Source organism: Odontesthes bonariensis, chromosome 11 (genome assembly GCF_027942865.1).
Source record: "Odontesthes bonariensis isolate fOdoBon6 chromosome 11, fOdoBon6.hap1, whole genome shotgun sequence".
NCBI classification, from domain to species: domain Eukaryota; kingdom Metazoa; phylum Chordata; class Actinopteri; order Atheriniformes; family Atherinopsidae; genus Odontesthes; species Odontesthes bonariensis.
In genome coordinates, this window is record NC_134516.1 from 38,347,852 (window position 1) to 38,373,491 (window position 25,640).

General features: G+C 46.5%; 1 protein-coding gene across 1 annotated transcript in view; it reads right to left on the reverse strand.

The window, feature by feature from the left end:
- Positions 1-6,784: 6,784 nt before the first annotated feature.
- Positions 6,785-25,640, reverse strand: part of LOC142391271 (uncharacterized) — a 45,706-nt gene continuing 26,850 nt past the window's right edge. Inside the window, exons 12-14 of the mRNA XM_075477041.1 lie at positions 7,120-7,296; positions 6,981-7,036; positions 6,785-6,892 (exon numbers count right to left, since the gene is read on the reverse strand). Coding sequence (XP_075333156.1) covers positions 6,785-6,892; positions 6,981-7,036; positions 7,120-7,296 — 341 coding nt within the window. The remainder of the gene's footprint in view (positions 6,893-6,980; positions 7,037-7,119; positions 7,297-25,640) is intronic.

The window sequence follows — 25,640 nt, forward strand, 5'->3', positions numbered from 1 at the left end:
TCCCTGGATCTCACAAAACAAACTCACACGGTGTTGCTGGGCAACTGCTTCAAAACCCCTCTCGGTGCTGAGTGCGTTAGCTCGGTCACTTACCGATGTTTAAGAACTTCTACCTCTGGATCCATTGCCGTACAGCTAAAGGTTAAAGGTAAACCCGGAGGGGCCTCCACTTGTACCGGTGCGGCTAACTGGCCCTCTCTACTGGCCGGGGCCACTGCCTTCCTTTCCGAGCTATACCTAGCCCCCGTTCAGCAGACGTCTTCCATTGCCACTCGGTTGAGGGTAGAGATCCGGGCAGATTTCCATCTGTCTCGGTGCGGTTAGCTCCTGGCTGGCTGGGACGGCTGCCTCCCTGAGCTGGCCGGCTTTGCGTTTGTCTGTGCCTGAATTCATTTCGGGCCCAGGCTGGCTGGTCTCTCCATCTGCCACGCTGTGGCTGTTGGTCCTGGTCCATCATCTCTCTTTTTGCGCTTTGCAGCCGCCGCCCACCTCCAGCAGTATTTGCCTCCTCACAGCCTCGGTCATGGAGCTCCGCTATACATCCATGCAGCTCCGCCAGCTGATTTCCCAGTTGCCCCCTTCCACCGAGCTCACTGCCACACTGGAACTGCACCGACTTCTTCTCCGTCCTCGCTACATTCACCGAGGCTCCCGCCGCAAGTTTGTTTTTGGTTCCGCCACCATGGGCGGGATTCCGTCGCTGTGGTCTGACCGCAGCTCACGCACCGGCTCCCGCACCGGCTCCCGCACTTCCTCATCACGTCATCACAACAACACACGTCATCAGAACGGGCCAAACGACAACACCTGTAACCTCCGCCCTATCCCTACTTCCGCCCCATCAATTCCAAAACAAAAGTACCTGAAACTCGCCCTCTTCAACACAAGTTCCCTCAACAATAAAAGTCTTATTCTCAATGAATTTATCATCGACAAACAACTCGACCTTCTCTGTCTAAATGAAACCTGGCAAAAACCCCTGGATTACTTTTCAGTCAACCAAACTACCCCTGCTGGATTTTCATACCTGGACAACCCACGTTCCGAGGGCAAAGGAGGGGCCATTGCTGCCATCTACCATCACGACCTCCAACCCCGCCCACTCTCCATCGCTGCTGCTAAATCTTTTGAACACCTGGCTTTCAAACTCCCTGGCCCTAAACCTCTCATAATTTCAATTATCTACCGCCCCCCCAAGCCCAATCCATTATTCCTATCAGACCTCTCTGAATTCATCACTGCACTGTCCTCCATCTCGCCATCTGTTTTACTCCTTGGTGATTTCAACCTCCACATTGACTCCCCGGACTGTAAACATGCCATGGACTTTCTGGACCTACTCAACTGCTTCAGCTTCACCCAACACATCAATTTCCCCACCCATAAAGGTGGACACATCCTAGATCTGGTTTGCTCTACCGGCCTCCACATACACAACATCTCCAGCACCGACCTCTCCATCTCCGACCACCTGGCCATCACACTCGCTATTGACATTCCTGCCCCCCAACCAAAACAGGACCGCACAATAACTTTCCGCAACCTGAAGTCCGTCTGCCCAGTCGCTCTCTCCACCTGCATATCTAGCACTCTCTCCGGCCTCTCCCTCTCTACCAATCCAACCCCCATGGACCTAGTCAATATCAATATACAACAACACGCTGTCTACCTCTCTCAACAACTGGCCCCCCTGAAAACCAAAACTGTCACTTTCATTCACTCATCCCCATGGTTCACCCCGGAACTTCACAAACTTAAAAAACAACTCAGACAGTTAGAACGATTAATCAAGAAAACCGGTCTCACAGTTCACGCCCTCGCCTACAAAGATCTTATGCACCTCTACAAATCTGCACTTAACAAAGCCCGCTCTGTTTACTATTCTGGCATCATTCAGTCTGGATCCTCCAACCCACGCACTCTCTTTTCAACAATAAACAAACTCCTCAAACCCCAGGGGCCCGTTGCACAAAAGTAGGATAAGGGATTAAGCGGGGATATGTTGGCTATCCTGGATCAACTTATCCGTGATCCGGTTGCACAAAAGTAGGATAAGGGAAGTGGGATATGTTCAGACCTAAGTTACCATGGAGATTTATTCTGTGAAGCTAGCCTGCTCCAGACCAGGCTAAGTTCCAGGATCTATTTAATCTCATTCCTTATCTCAGTCAGCGGTCGCCACAAATGGAAACCAATATTTATTCCACTGCCTAGAACATATTGTTAAAACATTTAACTATACCCACTATCATTATTGAAACATTTGTGATTATTAATTGCAATCATTTTAGATAATTGATGATTTTAGATGAACCACTAGATAATTTAGTTTCCCACAGACTACACATAAAGTACATCCACATATAAATATAAAAACACATTAGAGAGTACCATGATGTTCCTTTATTGAACAAGGATGAATCAAAGCAAGTAAACCATCAGCTCCTTTCAAAACTGAAGTCACACAGTGCTCTACAAGACAAAAAGCACAGAATCAAAGCATGCAGTTTGAGACAAACTGTTTGTAAAAATGGCCTATACAAATAAAATTGCCTTGCCTATAAAGCACAAAAACCTAACCAAAATTCCTCTGCCATTGCAGGCCCAACTTAAAGCAACATGCATATTAATTAAAATAATTTAACACATATTGGTCTCTGACCAGCCGACCACAGTCGCCATCCGGGAAGATGGCAGGATTGTCCCAGTCTGAGAGCTGGCACTCTGGGGGCCCTCTCCTTTCTCAGGCAGGCCACATTGTGGAGGACAGCACAGGCCACAATGATATCACATGCCCTGTCTGGGCTGACTCTCAGGTGGTTCAGACACTGAAAACGTGCCTTCAGTAGGCCAAATGTCATTTCTATCCGGGCCCTTGTTCTGGCATGGGCATGGTTGTATGCCAGTTGTGCCTCCAGAGGGTCTGCAAATGGAGTGAGCAGAAAAGGCTGGCAGGCGTACCCTCTGTCACCCAGCAATACACCCAGGAATTCACCTGTGAATACAAAATGTTACCATCACAACCTCATAAGTAGTGACAGTCTTAACACAGCCATGATGTTAAAAGTGGTTATCAATAGAGGTTCTGTGGCTCACCTTGTGATGGGCGCCGATAGATGTCCGAGTTCCGAAACACTCGGGAGTCGTGGACCGGACCGGGCCACTTTGCCACAACATTACTGCCCTGAATCTGGCAGATGGCAACTAAACCAATCACAACGCAGAGATGTGTTTTGAATCAACGCGGGCGGGGCAGAGGGTTCTGGTGCGGGGTTTTGAGGGAGTGACGACAGAGCAGTGCGACGTTGGGCAGTGGAAGCGAACATAGACATCATATAGAACACTAGACTGAGCATTGGCTGCTGAGACGTGAGAAAAACGGCCGCCATCTTGGAGTGGTGAACGTCAATCTCACGATAACGTTTGTCATTGAATTTGCAACTAGAGACTTGTCAAGATGCCTGGCTGGTGTTCAGCATACAACTGCTCAAACGAGCGAATCAAGGAAAACAGAAGTCGTGGGATTACTTTTCACAAGTAAGATTTAACATTACCGTACTATTGAATCTATTTGTTTTACCAGAGTGTTGTAGTATAAATAGATGCTCCTGAGGCCGTGGCTAGCTAGATTAGCTCACAAGATGAATATGAATGGCTTGATGATATGATAATGAAATTAATGAAAATGAAAACATGACATAGGCTACTTGAACAACAAAGTAATAGCGGAGGGCAACGGCAGAGTAATATTGGCGTATTAACACTATGCGACCACATCGTAAATGAATGACCGATCAGATGACAGCTGAGAGCTGACAGCTCGGCATCAACCATAGCATCCTATTATATAAATGGCTTGAAATTAAGGAAATGAAAACATGACATACTTTAACAACAAAGTTTAAAATAAAGATAAACAATAAAAAACTGTACAGCATTTTATGAACTTCATTTTAGGCGAACGTATGCTAAGGTTACTGAGTCGTATCACTGTTGATATGGGTGGTGGGGTGCGTGCATTACATTTGTGACTTGATTTCACACTTTTTTCCATGGGTTCCGTTGTCTAAAAAAATTGCACCTAGTTGGTGACGGGCAGAAACCTCGTATCTTTTACATTATCACATTGCATTATACATGGCAAACACCTTTATCAAAAGTGACCTACAATCAAGGAAAACTATTTCGATTTATATTTAAACGCTTAAAAAAGGAAAAAAAATGGACATACAAGTTTTCAACCTGTCACTAATGACATCACATGGTGCTTTCAAGAGGAGTCTTGTTTTGCTATGATCAGAATAATGAATGTTTTTGTTTTTCCAATTGCAGGTACCTGTCAGTCATGGGGTTTGTTATAAACATTGACACACTGATGCTGATGATTCCCGAACTGCTCCAGGTTCAGAGAACCAGAAAAAGTAAATGTATTGCCAAAGCATAAAATATAATGAACATGTAATGATTAATTTATACACATTGTTTTTGCTGCAATAAAGTGCAGTGTGTCTGAGGGACTTGTTTTGAGGTGCATCCAAAATTGTAGTGATCTTTTTTGTATATTAATGGCCAGTGGATATCTTCCCTATATATATATATATATATATATATATATATATATACAAAATTGTGGGGAAAAAAAGAAGTGTGAAAAAAAACAATATTGTAATGTTGAAGGTCCGTGTATGATTCACTTAAGAACTAAAAATAAAATGAAAAACTGACTCGTTATCTCATTGTTTGTTTTTCAAAGGTGAACCATGAACTATTAATGACTCATGTAGGCCTATATTGTGTTACGTTATGCCAAGTATGAACAATAAATCCCGCCAAACCATGTTTTTTTTTTTTTTTTTTATCAGTGCTTCACGGATGACATTTAAAACGCATAAACACGAGTGTTATTCAGCGATATATTATTAATTAAATGCGCTGACTGTTCATTGCTCCTATCAACCCGGTTATACTGAATGGAGCGAATCACCACTCCGATATGGCGGCCCTGCGTTACGTTCGGCCCAAGAGCGGTTACGTTCGTTGCTCAGTCTAGTGTTCTATATGATGTCTATGGAAGCGAAAGCACAACAAGAAAGATGGCGGCGGCAATGGAACAGCGCTCGTTTGATTCAGCCTTGGCATCAGTTTTGGAAGAGTCCCCTCCCACCAAAGCTTTCTGTCGCGCTTACTACGTCACAGTCAGTTGCGCTGATTGGTCAGAGCGTTGGCCTATAGGCACAGACACGGTTTGAAAGACAACGGGTTGTGCTCATCAACAATGTTCCGTTGTATCCATTGATCGGAGCCAGACTAAATTAGACATCCAATCCATTTAGGCTGGTTTATCAGGCTATGCCTGCCAGCCTTTTCTGCTCACTCCATTTGCAGACCCTCTGGAGGCACAACTGGCATACAACCATGCCCATGCCAGAACAAGGGCCCGGATAGAAATCACATTTGGCCTACTGAAGGCACGCTTTCAGTGTCTGAACCACCTGAGAGTCAGCCCAGACAGGGCATGTGATATCATTGTGGCCTGTGCTGTCCTCCACAATGAGAAAGTAGAGGGCCCCCAGAGTGCCAGCTCTCATAGACTGGGACAATCCTGCCATCTTCCCGGATGACAACTGTGGTCGGCTGGTCAGAGACCAATATGTGTTAAATTATTTTAATTAATATTGCATGTTGATTTAAGTTGGGCCTGCAATGGCAGAGGAATTTTTGTGCTGTATAGGCAAGGCAATTTTATTTGTATAGGCCATTTTTACAAACAGTTTGTCTCAAACTGCATGCTTTGATTCTGTGCTTTTTGTCTTGTAGAGCACTGTGTGACTTCAGTTTTGAAAGGAGCTGATGGTTTACTTGCTTTGATTCATCCTTGTTCAATAAAGGAACATCATGGTACTCTCTAATGTGTATTTATATTTATATGTGGATGTACTTTATGTGTAGTCTGTGGGAAACTAAATTATCTAATGATTGCAAGTTCATCTAAAATCATCAGTTATCTAAAATGATTGCAATTAATAATCACAAATGTTTCAATAATGATAGTGGGTATAGTTAAATGTTTTAACAATATGTTCTAGGCAGTGGAATAAATATTGGTTTCCATTTGTGGCGACCGCTGACTGAGATAAGGAATGAGATTAAATAGATCCTGGAACTTAGCCTGGTCTGGAGCAGGCTAGCTTCACAGAATAAATCTCCATGGTAACTTAGGTCTGAACATATCCCACTTCCCTTATCCTACTTTTGTGCAACGGGCCCAAGCAGACACCACCAAAATCTCATTGACCTTTTATTGCGAGGTTAGGGTTCATCTTCTTGGAGCTGGGGGACGAAAGGAGAGTAATGATTAATACATTGTTTGTGTTACAGTCAGGATATAATGTACATTGAAGGCATAACTCACGTCCCGCTGAAGTTTTTTTATTTCGAGGTCCAGTTTAGTCAATGTCTTCTTTTTTATTTGTGACTCGAGCATGAGGTCTTGAATTTTCTTTTTCTTATATTGGATATCAACCTCTGCCAGCTGTATTTGCCGCCTCAGGTGTCTGGCATAGAGCTGCCTTATAACTTGTGATTTCTGTAGACACAAAAGAATCAGCAAAGTGGGAATTTCGCATAATGGGAAGGTCTTTCTATTGATACTCACGATGTTGCCAGGCTGGCTTTCATACTGTACAGCATCTGGGTCCTGTTAACAGAAATTACATTTTGTGTGGGCACCACATGATGACTTCACACCATTGTAGACTGAATGAGTACTTCCACAGGCTGCACATTATACCTCAGGCCTCCTTGAGCCCAGAGAGATAGTCTCCTCATCATCAAAGTCATTGTCATCATCATCATCATCTGCTGCAGCAGTACCTGCACTGGTGCCTTCACCCTATCACATTTAAATGGGATTCATAATAAAGTCAGTAGATGAGACATGCCAGGCCTATAGTATGCCTTTGATGGAATAGCCTACTCACTGGATCAGCATCGTCTGGTACTGGGGGCTCCAGCAGTGTGATGGCGCTTCCAGAGACTGCAAGGCAAACCAAAGTCAGATAGTCCAAATTGATTGAATATGAATGGTTGGTTATGTCCCACAGAGATGGAATAATGTACCATGTATGAAGAGGGTGGGATCTTGGGGGGGACATGTATTTGTGTCTGTCCCCCCAGGGATGCCCTCCAACACAAGCCTGCCCTTGTTGAGCTCCAGTGCCTTGTCCTCTGCTGGGGTTGGGTCAGGTAATGGTGACCCACCACCTGTGCCTTGTTTGTGGGCTTTTTTTTTCACTGCTAAAACAGTACAGGCAATGTGTGGGCAGGCACATTCTTAATAAAAAGTACACTTCTTAAGTATTTGTCAGGGGACTTACCAGTCTGCAGGATGTTCTTATATTTAACTTTCACTTGCTGCCATGTACGTTTTGGCCCAGTCATGTTAAATCTACACGCACAAAAACACACGCACACACACAATGAAACGGTGAAGGAGCATGTAATTACATTTAGATGGTTTCACTGACATGCAGTCAATTTCAACTTATTCATAATCAAAGTAGGCTACAAATATGTTTTCAAATATCGTCACCTTCCGAAAATAATCGCATAAGTCATTTTTTCAGGAAACACAAAAAACTCCCCCCAAAAGTGAAATTATGGCATAAAATAATAATTTCAGTCAGTAAGTATGTATCAAAGGATGCTTGACATAAGAACACTTATTGTTTTTCATGAAAACTAAGATTAAATAAATGACTTAGGCATTTTTTGGACCACACCTTTGATGCCAAGAAATGACTTGGGCGATTATTTTAGGAAGGTGACGATATGTTAATTTACATTTTATTTGGATTGTAGCCTAATTGCGATAGTTTCAGTGGAGTGGTGAGTGTGATTTGTGCACTACTTACGCATTCTTACCCACAATCTCTCAGGACCTGAAGTGGGAGACCAACACAGTCACTACCATCAAAAAGGCCCAGCAGAGGTTGTACTTCCTGCGGCAGCTCAGGAAGCTCAACCTACCTAAGGAGCTGCTGATCCAGTTTTACACCGCCATTGTTCAGTCTGTTCTCTGTTCATCCATCACCGTTTGGTTCGGATCAACCACCAAACAGGAAAAAAACAGACTGCAACGGACAATAAGGTCTGCAGAGAAGGTTATTGGTGTCAGCCTGCCCTCCATCCAGGATCTGTACCTGTCCAGAGTCAGGAAACGGGCAGGTTACATCTCTGCAGACCCATCACACCCTGGACACAAACTGTTTAAACTCCTCCCTTCTGCAAGGCGCTACAGAACTCTGTACGCCAAAACAACAAGACACAGGAACAGTTTCTTCCCTCAGGCTGTCTCTGTGTTAAACAGCTAAAACCGGACTTCAGTGTTTCATCCTTGCACCATGCACCAATTTGCACTTCTGATTTAATCTTGTTCTATGTCTATTTTTTTGTCTATTTTTTTGTAATTGTTGCACTAAAGAGAGTGAGGTGTAACCGGAGTCAAATTCCTCGTGTGTGTCCACATACCTGGCAATAAAAAGCGATTCTGATTTAGGCGGTCAGCAATGGTTTGCCACGCTTGCTCCCTTTGCTTTTTCACTGTGGCAGTATTTAGGCCCGAGCAGCTAAGCGCTGCGAAGGCCTATTGTTTCTGAAGGATTTCACTAAGCGCTGCGAAGGCCTATTGTATCTGTAGGATTTCACTATTATTATTATTAGGCCCGAGCAGCTAAGCGCTGCGAAGGCCTATTGTATCTGTAGGATTTCACTATTATTATTATTAGGCCCGAGCAGCTAAGCGCTGCGAAGGCCTATTGTATCTGTAGGATTTCACTATTTTTTTTTTTTTTATTCTTATTCTTTTTCTTTTCCGCGCGAAATCGCGAATGGGGATGCCTGAACGTATTCGAAAACTCCTGAAACTTTACCCAAAATTGTCCCCCGCGTGAAATCACATGTTTTTAATGTACTCGAAAGTGGGCGTCGCCAAACTGCTCTATAGCGCCACCTAACGTGAGATAGACCGAACCGTACGTCGTAGAGATCTGAAACTCGGTATGTACGTAGATCTTATCAAATCAAGAACAAAAGTCTCTTGGAGGTATGCTCTAAAACGTACAAGGAGGCGGCCATTTTGGGTCAAAGGGCAAATTTTGGCCATTTTTCATATTTACACACCTCGCAGGAAAATTTTCACGCCCCAGGGATTTTGAGCTACGGACTTCATCTTTGGTCAGTATGCAGTTAAGGGATGGGGGCACAAAAGTTATCAGAAGACTTGAGTTTTTGAGCATGTTTAGGGGGCTTGGCCAAGCGGCGAACTTGGCGTACTCGCCAGGGTAAACGAAACGCTATAACTTTCTCCTAAAAAGTTCAATCTGCACCAAACTTGGTATGAGTCATCCATGTTGGATGCATGTCAATCCTATGTGGTCATATGCTGACGTCATCTAAGCCCCGCCCCCTCAGAACAGGAAGTCACTTTTCTTACTTGGAAAGCTCCATCTCTGGCCCCCTTCACCTAATCAACATGATCTTGTGTCAGAATACAGATAACAAGTTGGTCTCACTTGCTTTAAAGCAACAACAGTTTTCAGTTGAAGGCGTGGCTATGGCGGCTTGGTGAAGTCAGACATCACGCCGTTACCATACGTTTGGCTCTAAATTCTACAGTTTTGAGCCCAGATGCACCAAACTCACTGGGATCGGTCCTAATCCACCCCCTAACAGGTGTGCAGTGCAATATGTGATGGGCGTGGCCTAATGCCTCCACAGCGCCCCCTAGAACAACTAAAAACATCAGCCCCAAGCCATGCTTTCACCAACAATCATGAAACTCAGCACACCTGTGCGTCTTGTCAGGACCTACAAAATAGTGTGGGCGTGGCTTAATGGCACATTCCAATCCCTCGCCGTTTGCATACGTTCGGCTCTAAATCTCACATGCATCATCCGATTTGCACCAAACTAGATATGAATGACCTTTGTTAACATCTAAAGAGCCCAATAGGATTATATTGGAGTGTGACTCAAGTGCGCCCCCTAGATCATTTAAACAGCTATATCTCCTTGAGACATCGTCTGATCTGCACCGTATTTTTTGTGCATCATTACGGAGCAGCGTTTGACACGTTGGCGTTGTACATTTCTGACGTCGCTAAACCCCGCCCCCACAAAACAGGAAGTGACGGTAACTCCTGTCTGGTAGGTGGCATATCGCTCCAACTTTGAACACGTGTCACTGGTGTCGTACTGTCGTGGACTGAAGGCGATTTGGGAGATTCGTCGCGCGCTCCGCCCGGTGGACGGGCGCGGGAGACGCGTGACGGCGTCGATGACCACGTCGGGGCGGCGGTGCAGGCGGACAGTCGGTCGCAAGGCTGGAGCTGCGCTTGGCTGCGAGGGCCGTTATCACTGCTTGCAGTTCTTGTTAGGCCCGAGCAGCTAAGCGCTGCGAAGGCCTATTGTATCTGTAGGATTTCACTATTATTATTAGGCCCGAGCAGCTAAGCGCTGCGAAGGCCTATTGTAACTGAAGGATTTCACTATTATTATTATTATTAGGCCCGAGCAGCTAAGCGCTGCGAAGGCCTATTGTATCTGTAGGATTTCACTATTATTATTATTGGGGGTCCTAGCAGCGAAGCTGCAGGAACCCATTGTGTTAGTAGCTTTTCTTATTATTATTGATCCGTTTCTGCTGCAATTGAAGTCTATGGCAGCCCCATGAACGCTATGCGAGAAAGTTGTGAAATTTGGCACACGTAATCAGCCAAGTGCCAAAGCCAAAGTCAAGAATTTTCATGCCCCAAGAGCTTACTCTCTAGCGCCACCAACATGCCAAAGTTCAAAGTGCATTCAGCCTAATAACTTTGGACTACTTTGTCCAAATTTCACAAATAAGGCATCGTTGGAATCCTTGGATCATGACAAGTCCAACGCACCCTATGACGTCAATTTGCGTATACTTAGATTTTCCGCCATTTTGAATTTTATCAAAAAGCTTAAAAAAGCATTTCAGATCACACAAATTGTCAAATCGTCACGAAACTTGGCATATAGACTCTTCAGACCAAGCCGCACAAAAGTTATCGTGTGGAATTTTTAATTAGGCTTCCGATTTTCCATAAAACCCAATCAAACTCGAGGTTGACGCCCCCAAACCGGAAGTGAGGCCATATCTTGGCAACCATTTGATATTATGACGTCAAACTTATAACACAGACTTAAAACTGCAACGGTAAGACGCCCAAGAAGTTTGGTGACGTTCGGCCTATAGGTGGCGCTATATGTAGCCAAAACGCATTTTTGCCCATATCTTTGGACCACTTGGTCCTAATGTCACAAATGAGGTACCAATGGAATCCCTGGATGAAGCTGAGGTTAATGCACATCATGACGTCATCAGCGCCATCTTGGAATGTCCGCCATTTTGAATGTAATTGAAAACCTTCAAAAAGCATTTCAGGCCTCTGAGAGTGTCCAATCTCGACGGAACTTGGCACATAGAATCTTCAGACCAAGCCGCACATAAGTTATTATGTGGATTTTTTTATTTCACTTCAGTGTAACCGCGACAGCCAATCAAACTCCATGCCGACGCGCAAATGGGACATTTGGCCGTATCTCTGCGATGCATTGATGTATCGATGCAAAACTTGGTGCATGAACTCACGACGCCTTCCTGAGCAGCCCAAGCCTTCCCTATTGTGCCATTCTGCTAGGACCCCCACATCGCTGCTTGCAGCTATATTTAGGCCCGAGCAGCTAAGCGCTGCGAAGGCCTATTGTATCTGTAGGATTTCACTATTATTATTATTATTCTTATTCTTTTTCTTCTCCACGCGGTTTCGCGAATGGGGATGCCTGAACGTATTCGAAAACTCCCGAAACTTTACCCAAAATTGTCCCCCGCGTGAAACTGCATGTTTTTAATGGAGTCGAAAGTGGGCGTGGCCAAACTGCTCTAGAGCGCCACCTAACGTGAGATAGACCGAACCGTACGTCGTAGAGATCTGAAACTCGGAATGTATGTAGATCGCCTCAAATCAAGAACAAAAGTCTCTTGGAGGTATGCTCTAAAACGTACAGGGAGGCGGCCATTTTGGGTCAAAGGGCAAATTTTGGCCATTTTTCATATTTACACACCTCGCAGGAAAATTTTCACGCCCCAGGGATTTTGAGCTACAGACTTCATTTTTGGTCAGTATGCAGTTAAGGGATGGGGGAACAAAAGTTATCAGAAGACTTGAGTTTTTGAGCATGTTTAGGGGGCTTGGCCAAGCGGCGAACTTGGCGTACTCGCCAGTGTAAACGAAACGCTATATCTTTCACCTAAAAAGTTTAAACTGCACCAAACTTGGTATGAGTCATCCATGTTGGATGCATGTCAATCCTATGTGGTCATATGCTGACGTAATCTAAGCCCCGCCCCCTCAGAACAGGAAGTCACTTTTTTTACTTGGAAAGCTCCATTTCTGGCCCCCTTCACCTAATCAACATGATCTTGTGTCAGAATACAGATAACAAGTTGGTCTAACTTGCTTTAAAGCACCAACAGTTTTCAGTTGAAGGCGTGGCTATGGCGGCTTGGCGAAGTCAGACATCACGCCGTTACCATACGTTTGGCTCTAAATTCTACAGTTTTGAGCCAAAACGCACCAAACTCACTGGGATCGATCCTAATCCGCCCCCCAACAGGTGTGCGGTCCAATATTTGATGGGCGTGGCCTAATGCCTCCACAGCGCCCCCTAGAACAACTAAAAACATCAGCCCCAAGCCATGCTTTCACCGACAATGATGAAACTCAGCACACCTGTGGGTCTTGTCAGGACCTACAAAATAGTGTGGGCGTGGCGAGAATGGCACATTCCAATCCCTCGCCGTTTGCATACGTTTGGCTCTAAATCTCACATGCATCATCCGATTTGCACCAAACTAGATATGAATGACCTTTGTTAACATCTAAAGAGCCCGATAGGATTTTATTGGAGTGTGACTCCACTGCGCCCCCTAGATAATTTAAACAGCTCTATTTAGGCCCGAGCAGCTAAGCGCTGCGAAGGCCTATTGTATCTGCAAGATTTCACTATTTTTATTAGGCCCGAGCAGCTAAGCGCTGCGAAGGCCTATTGTATCTGTAGGATTTCACTATTATTATTAGGCCCGAGCAGCTAAGCGCTGCGAAGGCCTATTGTATCTGTAGGATTTCACTATTATTAGGCCCGAGCAGCTAAGCGCTGCGAAGGCCTATTGTAACTGAAGGATTTCACTATTATTATTAGGCCCGAGCAGCTAAGCGCTGCGAAGGCCTATTGTTTCTGAAGGATTTCACTATTATTATTATTAGGCCCGAGCAGCTAAGCGCTGCGAAGGCCTATTGTATCTGCAAGATTTCACTATTATTTTTTTTATTCCGGCTTCTTACTTCTTCTCCACGCGGTATCGCGAATGGGGAGGCCTGAACGTATTCGAAAACTCACCAAACTTTGCCCAAAATTGTCCCCCGCGTGAAATCACATGTTTTTAATGTACTCGAAAGTGGGCGTCGCCGAACTGCTCTATAGCGCCACCTAACGTGAGATAGCCCGAACCGTACGTCGTAGAGATCTGAAACTCGGTATGTATGTAGATCGCCTCTCATCAAGAACAAAAGTCTCTTGGAGGTATGCTCTAAAACGTACAAGGAGGCGGCCATCTTGGGTCAAAGGGCAAAATTTGGCCATTTTTCATATTTACACACCTCGCAGGAAAATTTTCACGCCCCAGGGATTTTGAGCTACGGACTTCATCTTTGGTCGGTATGCAGTTAAGGGATGGGGGAACAAAAGTTATCAGAAGACTTGAGTTTTTGAGCATGTTTAGGGGGCTTGGCCAAGCGGCGAACTTGGCGTACTCGCCAGTGTAAACGAAATGCAATAACTTTCACCTAAAAAGTTAAATCAGCACCAAACTTGGTATGAGTCATCCATGTTGGATGACCGACAATCCTATGTGGTCAAATGATGACGTAATATAAGCTCCGCCCCCTCAGAACAGGAAGTCACGTTTTTTCCTTGGAAAGCTCCATCTCTGGCCCCCTTCACCTAATCAACATGATCTTGTGTCAGAATACAGATAACAAGTTGGTCTCACTTGCTTTAAAGCACCAACAGTTTTCAGTTGAAGGCGTGGCTATGGCGGCTTGGTGAAGTCAGACATCACGCCGTTACCATACGTTTGGCTCTAAATTCTACAGTTTTGAGCCGAGATGCACCAAACTCACTGGGATCGATCCTAATCCGCCCCTCAACAGGTGTGCAGTCCAATATTTGATGGACGTGGCTTAATACCTCAACAGCGCCCCCTAGAAAATCTAAAAACATCAGCCCCAAGCCATGCTTTCACCGACAATCATGAAACTCAGCACATCTGTGCGTCTTGTAAGGTCCTACAAAATAATGTGGGCGTGGCAGAATGGCACATTCCAATCCCTCGCCATTTGCATACGTTCGGCTCTTAATCTCACATGCATCATCCGATTTGCACCAAACTCGATATGAATGACCTTTGTTAACCTCTAAAGAGCCCAATAGGATTATATTGGAGTGTGACTCCAGTGCGCCCCCTAGATAATATAAACAGCTATATCTCCTTGAGACATCATCCGATCTGCACCATATTTTTTGTGCATCATTACGGAGCAGCGCTTGAAACGTTGGCGTGGTATATTTCTGACGTCGCTAAACCCCGCCCCCACAAAACAGGAAGTGACGGTAACTCCTGTCTGGAAGGTGAGATATTGCTCCAACTTTGAACACGTGCCACTGGTGTCGTACTGACGTGGACTGAAGGCAATTTGGGAGATTCGTCGCACGCTCCGCCCGGTGGACGGGCGCGGGAGACGCGTGACGGCGTCGATGATCACGTCGGGGCGGCGGTGCCGGCGGTCAGGCGGTCGCATGGCCGGAGCTGCGCTTGGCTGCGAGGGCCGTTATCACTGCTTGCAGTTCTTGTTAGGCCCGAGCAGCTAAGCGCTGCGAAGGCCTATTGTTTCTGAAGGATTTCACTATTATTATTATTATTAGGCCCGAGCAGCTAAGCGCTGCGAAGGCCTATTGTATCTGTAGGATTTCACTATTATTTTTCTTCTTCTTATGATTCTTTTTCTTCTCCACGCGGAATCGCGAATTGGGAGGCCTGAACGTATTCGAAAACTCCTGAAACTTTGCCCAAAATTGTCCCCCGCGTGAAATCACATGTTTTTAATGTACTCGAAAGTGGGCGTCGCCAAACTGCTCTATAGCGCCACCTAACGTGAGATAGACCGAACCGTACGTCGTAGAGATCTGAAACTCGGTATGTACGTAGATCTTCTCAAATCAAGAACAAAAGTCTCTTGGAGGTATGCTCTAAAACGTACAAGGAGGCGGCCATCTTGGGTCAAAGGGCAAATTTTGGCCATTTTTCATATTTACACACCTCGCAGGAAAATTTTCACGCCCCAGGGATTTTGAGCTACAGACTTCATTTTTGGTCAGTATGCAGTTAAGGGATGGGGGAACAAAAGTTATCAGAAGACTTGAGTTTTTGAGCATGTTTAGGGGGCTTGGCCAAGCGGCGAACTTGGCGTACTCGCCAGTGTAAACGAAACGCTATAACTTTCACGTAAAGAGTTAAATCTGCACCAAACTTGGTATGAGTCATCCATGTTGGATGCATGACAATCCTATGTGGTCAAATGCTGACGTCATCTAAGCCCCGCCCCCTCAGAACAGGAAGTCACTTTTTTTACTTGGAAAGCTCCATCTCTGGCCCCCTTCACCTAATCAACATCATCTTGTGTCAGAATACAGATAACAAGTTGGTCTCACTTGCTTTAAAGCACCAACAGTTTTCAGTTGAAGGCGTGGCTATGGCTGCTTGGTGAAGTCAGACATCACGCCGTTACCATACGTTTGGCTCTAAATTCTACAGTTTTTAGCCGAGATGCACCAAACTCACTGGGATCGATCCTAATCCGCCCCCCAACAGGTGTGCAGTCAAATATTTGATGGGCGTGGCCTATAGCCTCCACAGCGCCCCCTAGAACAACTAAAAACATCAGCCCCAAGCCATGCTTTCACCGACAATCATGAAACTCAGCACACCTGTGCGTCTTGTCAGGACCTACAAAATAGTGTGGGCGTGGCGAGAATGGCACATTCGAATCCCTCGCCGTTTGCATACGTTCGGCTCTAAATCTCACACGCATCATCCGATTTGCACCAAACTAGATATGAATGATCTTTGTTAACCTCTAAAGAGCCCAATAGGATTATATTGGAGTGTGACTCCAGTGCGCCCCCTATATCATTTAAACAGCTATATCTCCTTGAGACATCATCCGATCTGCACCGTGTTTTTTGTGCATCATTACAGAGGAGTGCTTCACACGTTGGCGTGGTACATTTGTGACGTCGCTAAACCCCGCCCCCAAAAAACAGGAAGTGACGGTAACTCCTGTCTGGAAGGTGAGATATCGCTCCAACTTTGAACACGTGCCACTGGTGTCGTACTGAGGTGGACTGAAAACGATTTGGGAGATTCGTCGCACGCTCAGCCCGGTGGACAGGCGCGGGAGATGCGTGACGGCGTCGGTGACCACGTCGGGGCGGCGGTGCCGGAGGTCAGGCGGTCGCATGGCCGGAGCTGCGCTTGGCTGCGAGGGCCGTTATCACTGCTTGCAGTTCTTGTTCTTATTCTTTTTCTTCTCCACGCGGAATCGCAAATGGGGATGCCTGAACGTATTCGAAAACTCCTGAAACTTTACCCAAAATTGTCCCCCGCGTGAAATCACATGTTTTTAATGTAATCGAAAGTGGGCGTTGCCAAACTGCTCTATAGCGCCACCTAACGTGAGATAGCCCGAACCGTACGTCGTAGAGATCTGAAATTCGGTATGTATGTAGATCGCCTCAAATCAAGAACAAAAGTCTCTTGGAGGTATGCTCTAAAACGTACAAGGAGGCGGCCATTTTGGGTCAAACGGCAAATTTTGGCCATTTTTCATATTTACACACCTCGCAGGAAAATTTTCACGCCCCAGGGATTTTGAGTTATGGCCTTCATCTTTGGTTGGTACGCAGTTAAGGGATGGGGGCACAAAAGTTATCAGAAGACTTGAGTTTTTGAGCATGTTTAGGGGGCTTGGCCAAGCGGCGAACTTGGCGTACTCGCCAGTGTAAACGAAACGCTATATCTTTCACCTAAAAGGTTCAATCTGCACCAAACTTGGTATGAGTCATCCATGTTGGATGCATGTCAATCCTATGTGGTCATATGCTGACGTCATCTAAGCCCCGCCCCCTCAGAACAGGAAGTCACTTTTTTTACTTGGAAAGCTCCATTTCTGGCCCCCTTCACCTAATCAACATGATCTTGTGTCAGAATACAGAAAACAAGTTGGTCTCACTTGCTTTAAAGCACCAAAAGTTTTCAGTTGAAGGCGTGGCTCTGGCGGCTTGGTGAAGTCAGACATCACGCCGTTACCATACGTTTGGCTCTAAATTCTACAGTTTTGAGCCGAGATGCACCAAACTCACTGGGATCGATCCTAATCCGCCCCCCAACAGGTGTGCAGTCCAATATTTGATGGGCGTGGCCTAATGCCTCCACAGCGCCCCCTAGAACAACTAAAAACATCAGCCCCAAGCCATGCTTTCACCGACAATCATGAAACTCAGCACACCTGTGCGTCTTGTCAGGACCTACAAAATAGTGTGGGCGTGGCGAGAATGGCACATTCCAATCCCTCGCCGTTTGCATACGTTCGGCTCTAAATCTCACATGTATCATCCGATTTGCACCAAACTAGATATGAATGACCTTTGTTAACATCTAAAGAGCCCAATAGGATTATATTGGAGTGTGACTCCAGTGCGCCCCCTAGATCATTTAAACAGCTATATCTCCTTGAGACATTATCCGATCTGCACCGTGTTTTTTGTGCATCATTACGGAGGAGTGCTTCACACGTTGGCGTGGTACATTTGTGACGTCGCTAAACCCCGCCCCCACAAAACAGGAAGTGACGGTAACTCCTGTCTGGAAGGTGAGATATCGGTCCAACTTTGAACACGTGCCACTGGTGTCGTACTGACGTGGACTGAAGACGATTTGGGAGACTCGTCGCACTCTCCGCCCGGTTGACGGGCGCGGGAGACGCGTGACGGCGTCGGTGACCACGTCGGGGCGGCGGTGCCGGCGGTCAGGCGGTCGCAAGGCCGGAGCTGCGCTTGGCTGCGAGGGCCGTTATCACTGCTTGCAGTTCTTGTTAGGCCCGAGCAGCTAAGCGCTGCGAAGGCCTATTGTATCTGTAGGATTTCACTATTCTTCTTCTTATTATTATTCATCTTCTTTTTCTTCTCCACGCGGAATCGCAAATGGGGATGCCTGAACGTATTCGAAAACTCACCAAACTTTGCCCAAAATTGTCCCCCGCGTGAAATCACATGTTTTTAATGGAGTCGAAAGTGGGCGTGGCCAAACTGCTCTACAGCGCCACCTAACGTGAGATAGACCGAACCGTACGTCGTAGAGATCTGAAACTCGGTATGTACGTAGATCGCCTCAAATCAAGAAAAAAAGTCTCTTGGAGGTATGCTCTAAAACGTACAACGAGGCGGCCATTTTGGGTCAAAGGGCAAATTTTGGCCATTTTTCATATTTACACACCTCGCAGGAAAATTTTCACGCCCCAGGGATTTTGAGCTACAGACTTCATTTTTGGTCAGTATGCAGTTAAGGGATGGGGGAACAAAAGTTATCAGAAGACTTGAGTTTTTGAGCATGTTTAGGGGGCTTGGCCAAGCGGCGAACTTGGAGTACTCGCCAGTGTAAACGAAACGCTATATCTTTCACCTAAAAAGTTCAATCTGCACCAAACTTGGTATGAGTCATCCATGTTGGATGCATGTCAATCCTATGTGGTCATATGCTGACGTCATCTAAGCCCCGCCCCCTCAGAACAGGAAGTCACTTGTTTTACTTGGAAAGCTCCATCTCTGGCCCCCTTCACCTAATCAACATGATTTTGTGTCAGAATACAGATAACAAGTTGGTCTAACTTGCTTTAAAGCACCAAAAGTTTTCAGTCGAAGGCGTGGCTATGGCTGCTTGGTGAAGTCAGACATCACGCCGTTACCATACGTTTGGCTCTAAATTCTACAGTTTTGAGCCGAGATGCACCAAACTCACTGGGATCGATCCTAATTCGCCCCCCAACAGGTGTGCAGTCCAATATTTGATGGGCGTGGCCTAATGCCTCCACAGCGCCCCCTAGAACAACTAAAAACATCAGCCCCAAGCCATGCTTTCACCGACAATCGTGAAACTCAGCAAACCTGTGCGTCTTGTCAGGACCTACAAAATAGTGTGGGCGTGGCGAGAATGGCACATTCCAATCCCTCGCCGTTTGCATACGTTCGGCTCTAAATCTCACATGCATCATCCGATTTGCACCAAACTAGATATGAATGACCTTTGTTAACATCTAAAGAGCCCGATAGGATTATATTGGAGTGTGACTCCACTGCGCCCCCTAGATCATTTAAACAGCTATATCTCCTTGAGACATCATCCGATCTGCACCATATTGTTTGTGCATCATTACGGAGCGGCGCTTGACACGTAAGCGTGGTACATTTCTGACGTCACTAAACCCCGCCCCCACAAAACAGGAAGTGACAGTAACTCCTGTCTGAAAGGTGAGATATTGCTCCAACTTTGAACATGTGCCACTGGTGTCGTACTGTCGTGGACTGAAGGCGATTTGGGAGATTCGTCGCACGCTCCGTCCGGTGGACCGGCGCGTGAGACGCGTGACGGCGTCGATGACCACGTCGGGTCGGCGGTGCAGGCGCTCAGGCGGTCGCAAGGCCGGAGCTGCGCTTGGCTGCGAGGGCCGTTATCACTGCTTGCAGTTCTTGTTATTATTATTCTTTTTCTTTTCCGCACGGAATCGCAAATGGGGATGCCTTAACGTATTCGAAAACTCCCGAAACTTTGCCCAAAATTGTCCCCCGCGTGAAACTGCATGTTTTTAATGGAGTCGAAAGTGGGCGTGGCCAAACTGCTCTACAGCGCCACCTAACGTGAGATAGACCGAACCGTACGTCGTAGAGATCTGAAACTCGGTATGTATGTAGATCGCCTCAAATCAAGAACAAAAGTCTCTTGGAGGTATGCTCTAAAACGTACAAGGAGGCGGCCATTTTGGGTCAAAGGGCAAATTTTGGCCATTTTTCATATTTACACACCTCGCAGGAAAATTTTCACGCCCCAGGGATTTTGAGCTACGGACTTCATTTTTGGTCAGTATGCAGTTAAGGGATGGGGGCACAAAAGTTATCAGAAGACTTGAGTTTTTGAGCATGTTTAGGGGGCTTGGCCAAGCGGCGAACTTGGCGTACTCGCCAGTGTAAACGAAATGCTATATCTTTCACCTAAAAAGTTCAATCTTCACCAAACTTGGTATGAGTCATCCATGTTGGATGCATGTCAATCCTATGTGGTCATATGCTGACGTCATCTAAGCCCCGCCCCCTCAGAACAGGAAGTCACTTTTTTTACTTGGAAAGCTCCATTTCTGGCCCCCTTCACCTAATCAACATGATCTTGTGTCAGAATACAGAAAACAAGTTGGTCTAACTTGCTTTAAAGCACCAAAAGTTTTCAGTTGAAGGCGTGGCTATGGCTGCTTGGTGAAGTCAGACATCACGCCGTTACCATACGTTTGGCTCTAAATTCTACAGTTTTGAGCCGAGATGCACCAAACTCACTGGGATCGATCCTAATCCGCCCCCCAACAGGTGTGCAGTCAAATATTTGATGGGCGTGGCCTATAGCCTCCACAGCGCCCCCTAGAACATCTAAAAACATCAGCCCCAAGCCATGCTTTCACCGACAATCATGAAACTCAGCACACCTGTGCGTCTTGTCAGGACCTACAAAATAGTGTGGGCGTGGCGAGAATGGCACATTCCAATCCCTCGCCGTTTGCATACGTTCGGCTCTAAATCTCACATGCATCATCCGATTTGCACCAAACTAGATATGAATGACCTTTGTTCACATCTAAAGAGCCCAATAGGATTATATTGGAGTGTGACTCCATTGCGCCCCCTAGATAATATAAACAGTTATATCTCCTTGAGACATCATCCGATCTGCACCATATTTTTTGTGCATCAATACGGAGCGGCGCTTGAAACGTTGGCGTGCTATATGTCTGACGTCGCTAAACCCCGCCCCCACAAAACAGGAAGTGACGGTAACTCCTGTCTGGAAGGTGAGATATCGCTCCAACTTTGAACACGTGCCACTGGTGTCGTACTGACGTGGACTGAAGGCGATTTGGGAGATTTGTTGCACGCACCGCCCGGTTGACGGGCGCGGGAGACGCTTGACGGCGTCGATGACCACGTCGGGGCGGCGGTGCCGGTGGTCAGGCGGTCGCATGGCCGGAGCTGCGCTTGGCTGCGAGGGCCGTTATCACTGCTTGCAGTTCTTGTTCTTCTTATTCTCGTTTCTTTTCCGCGCGGAATCGCAAATGGGGATGCCTGAACGTATTCGAAAACTCCCGAAACTTTACCCAAAATTGTCCCCCGCGTGAAATCACATGTTTTTAATGTACTCGAAAGTGGGCGTCGCCAAACTGCTCTACAGCGCCACCTAACATGAGATAGACCGAACCGTACGTCGTAGAGTTCTGAAACTTGGTAGGTATGTAGATCGCCTCAAATCAAGAACAAAAGTCTCTTGGAGGTATGCTCTAAAACGTACAAGGAGGCGGCCATTTTGGGACAAAGGGCAAATTTTGGCCATTTTTCATATTTACACACCTCGCAGGAAAATTTTCACGCCCCAGGGATTTTGAGCTACAGACTTCATTTTTGGTCAGTATGCAGTTAAGGGATGGGGGAACAAAAGTTATCAGAAGACTTGAGTTTTTGAGCATGTTTAGGGGGCTTGGCCAAGCGGCGAACTTGGCGTACTCGCCAGTGTAAACGAAACGCTATATCTTTCACCTAAAAAGTTTAATCTGCACCAAACTTGGTATGAGTCATCCATGTTGGATGCATGTCAATCCTATGTGGTCATATGCTGACGTCATCTAAGCCCCGCCCCCTCAGAACAGGAAGTCACTTTTTTTACTTGGAAAGCTCCATTTCTGGCCCCCTTCACCTAATCAACATGATCTTGTGTCAGAATACAGATAACAAGTTGGTCTAACTTGCTTTAAAGCACCAAAAGTTTTCAGTTGAAGGCGTGGCTATGGCTGCTTGGTGAAGTCAGACATCACGCCGTTACCATACGTTTGGCTCTAAATTCTACAGTTTTTAGCCGAGATGCACCAAACTCACTGGGATCGATCCTAATCCGCCCCCCAACAGGTGTGCAGTCCAATATTTGATGGGCGTGGCCTAATGCCTCCACAGCGCCCCCTAGAACAACTAAAAACATCAGCCCCAAGCCATGCTTTGAACGACAATCATGAAACTCAGCACACCTGTGCGTCTTGTCAGGACCTACAAAATAGTGTGGGCGTGGCGAGAATGGCACATTCCAATCCCTCGCCGTTTGCATACGTTCGGCTCTAAATCTCACATGCATCATCCGATTTGCACCAAACTAGATATGAATGACCTTTGTTAACATCTAAAGAGCCCAATAGGATTATATTGGAGTGTGACTCCATTGCGCCCCCTAGATCATTTAAACAGCTATATCTCCTTGAGACATCATCCGATCTGCACCATATTTTTTGTGCATCAATACGGAGCAGCGCTTGAAACGTTGGCGTGGTATATTTCTGACGTCGCTAAACCCCGCCCCCACAAAACAGGAAGTGACGGTAACTCCTGTCTGGAAGGTGAGATATCGCTCCAACGTTGAACACGTGCCACTGGTGTCGTACTGACGTGGACTGAGGGCGATTTGGGAGATTTGTCGCACGCTCCGCCCGGTTGACGGGCGCGGGAGACGCTTGACGGCGTCGATGACCACGTCGGGGCGGCGGTGCCGGCGGTCAGGCGGTCGCAAGGCCGGAGCTGCGCTTGGCTGCGAGGGCCGTTATCACTGCTTGCAGTTCTTGTTAGGCCCGAGCAGCTAAGCGCTGCGAAGGCCTATTGTTTCTGAAGGATTTCACTATTCTTATTAGGCCCGAGCAGCTAAGCGCTGCGAAGGCCTATTGTATCTGTAGGATTTCACTATTATTATTCCGGCTTCTTTTTCTTTTCCGCGCGGAATCGCAAATGGGGATGCCTGAACGTATTCGAAAACTCACCAAACTTTACCCAAAATTGTCCCCCGCGTGAAATCAAAGGTTTTTAATGGAGTCGAAAGTGGGCGTCGCCGAACTGCTCTATAGCGCCACCTAACGTGAGATAGACCGAACCGTACGTCGTAGAGATCTGAAACTCGGTATGTATGTAGATCGCCTCAAATCAAGAACAAAAGTCTCTTGGAGGTATGCTCTAAAACGTACAAGGAGGCGGCCATTTTGGGTCAAAGGGCAAATTTTGGCCATTTTTCATATTTACACACCTCGCAGGAAAATTTTCACGCCCCAGGGATTTTGAGCTACGGACTTCATTTTTGGTCAGTGTGCAGTTAAGGGATGGGGGAACAAAAGTTATCAGAAGACTTGAGTTTTTGAGCATGTTTAGGGGGCTTGGCCAAGCGGCGAACTTGGCGTACTCGCCAGTGTAAACGAAACGCTATATCTTTCACCTAAAAAGTTCAATCTGCACCAAACTTGGTATGAGTCATCCATGTTGGATGCATGTCAATCCTATGTGGTCATATGCTGACGTCATCTAAGCCCCGCCCCCTCAGAACAGGAAGTCACTTTTTTTACTTGGAAAGCTCCATTTCTGGCCCCCTTCACCTAATCAACATGATCTTGTGTCAGAATACTGATAACAAGTTGGTCTCACTTGCTTTAAAGCATCAAGAGTTTTCAGGTGAAGGCGTGGCTATGGCGGCTTGGTGAAGTCAGACATCACGCCGTTACCATACGTTTGGCTCTAAATTCTACAGTTTTTAGCCGAGATGCACCAAACTCCCTGGGATCGACCCTAATCCGCCCCCCAACAGGTGTGCAGTCCAATATTTGATGGGCGTGGCCTAATGCCTCCACAGCGCCCCCTAGAACAACTAAAAACATCAGCCCCAAGCCATGCTTTGAACGACAATCATGAAACTCAGCACACCTGTGCGTCTTGTCAGGACCTACAAAATAGTGTGGGCGTGGCTTAATGGCACATTCCAATCCCTCGCCGTTTGCATACGTTCGGCTCTAAATCTCACATGCATCATCCGATTTGCACCAAACTAGATATGAATGACCTTTGTTAACATCTAAAGAGCCCAATAGGATTATATTGGAGTGTGACTCCAGTGCGCCCCCTAGATAATATAAACAGCTATATCTCCTTGAGACATCATCCGATCTGCACCATATTTTTTGTGCATCATTACGGAGCAGCGCTTCACACGTTGGCATTGTATATTTCTGACATCGCTAAACCCCGCCCCCACAAAACAGGAAGTGACGGTAACTCCTGTCTGGTAGGTGGCATATCGCTCCAACTTTGAACACGTGTCACTGGTGTCGTACTGTCGTGGACTGAAGGCGATTTGGGAGATTCGTCGCACGCTCCGCCCGGTGGACGGGCGCGGGAGACGCGTGACGGCGTCGGTGACCACGTCGGGGCGGCGGTGCCGGCGGTCAGGCGGTCGCAAGGCCGGAGCTGCGCTTGGCTGCGAGGGCCGTTATCACTGCTTGCAGTTCTTGTTATTATTATTTTTCCGCGTTCTTTTTCTTTTCCGTCGGGAATCGCGAATTGGGATGCCTGAACGTATTCGAAAACTCCCGAAACTTTACCCAAAATTGTCCCCCGCGTGAAACTGCATGATTTTAATGTACTCGAAAGTGGGCGTCGCCAAACTGCTCTACAGCGCCACCTAACGTGAGATAGACCGAACCGTACGTCGTAGAGATCTGAAACTCGGTATGTACGTAGATCGCCTCAAATCAAGAACAAAAGTCTCTTGGAGGTATGCTCTAAAACGTACAAGGAGGCGGCCATTTTGGGTCAAAGGGCAAATTTTGGCCATTTTTCATATTTACACACCTCGCAGGAAAATTTTCACGCCCCAGGGATTTTGAGCTACGGACTTCATTTTTGGTCAGTATGCAGTTAAGGGATGGGGGCACAAAAGTTATCAGAAGACTTGAGTTTTTGAGCATGTTTAGGGGGCTTGGCCAAGCGGCGAACTTAGCGTACTCGCCAGTGTAAACGAAACGCTATATCTTTCACCTAAAAAGCTTAATCTGCACCCAACTTGGTATGAGTCATCCATGTTGGATGCATGTCAATCCTATGTGGTCATATGCTGACGTAATCTAAGCCCCGCCCCCTCAGAACAGGAAGTCACTTTTTTTACTTGGAAAGCTCCATTTCTGGCCCCCTTCACTTAATCAACATGATCTTGTGTCAGAATACAGATAACAAGTTGGTCTAACTTGCTTTAAAGCACCAAAAGTTTTCAGTTGAAGGCGTGGCTATGGCGGCTTGGTGAAGTCAGACATCACGCCGTTACCATACGTTTG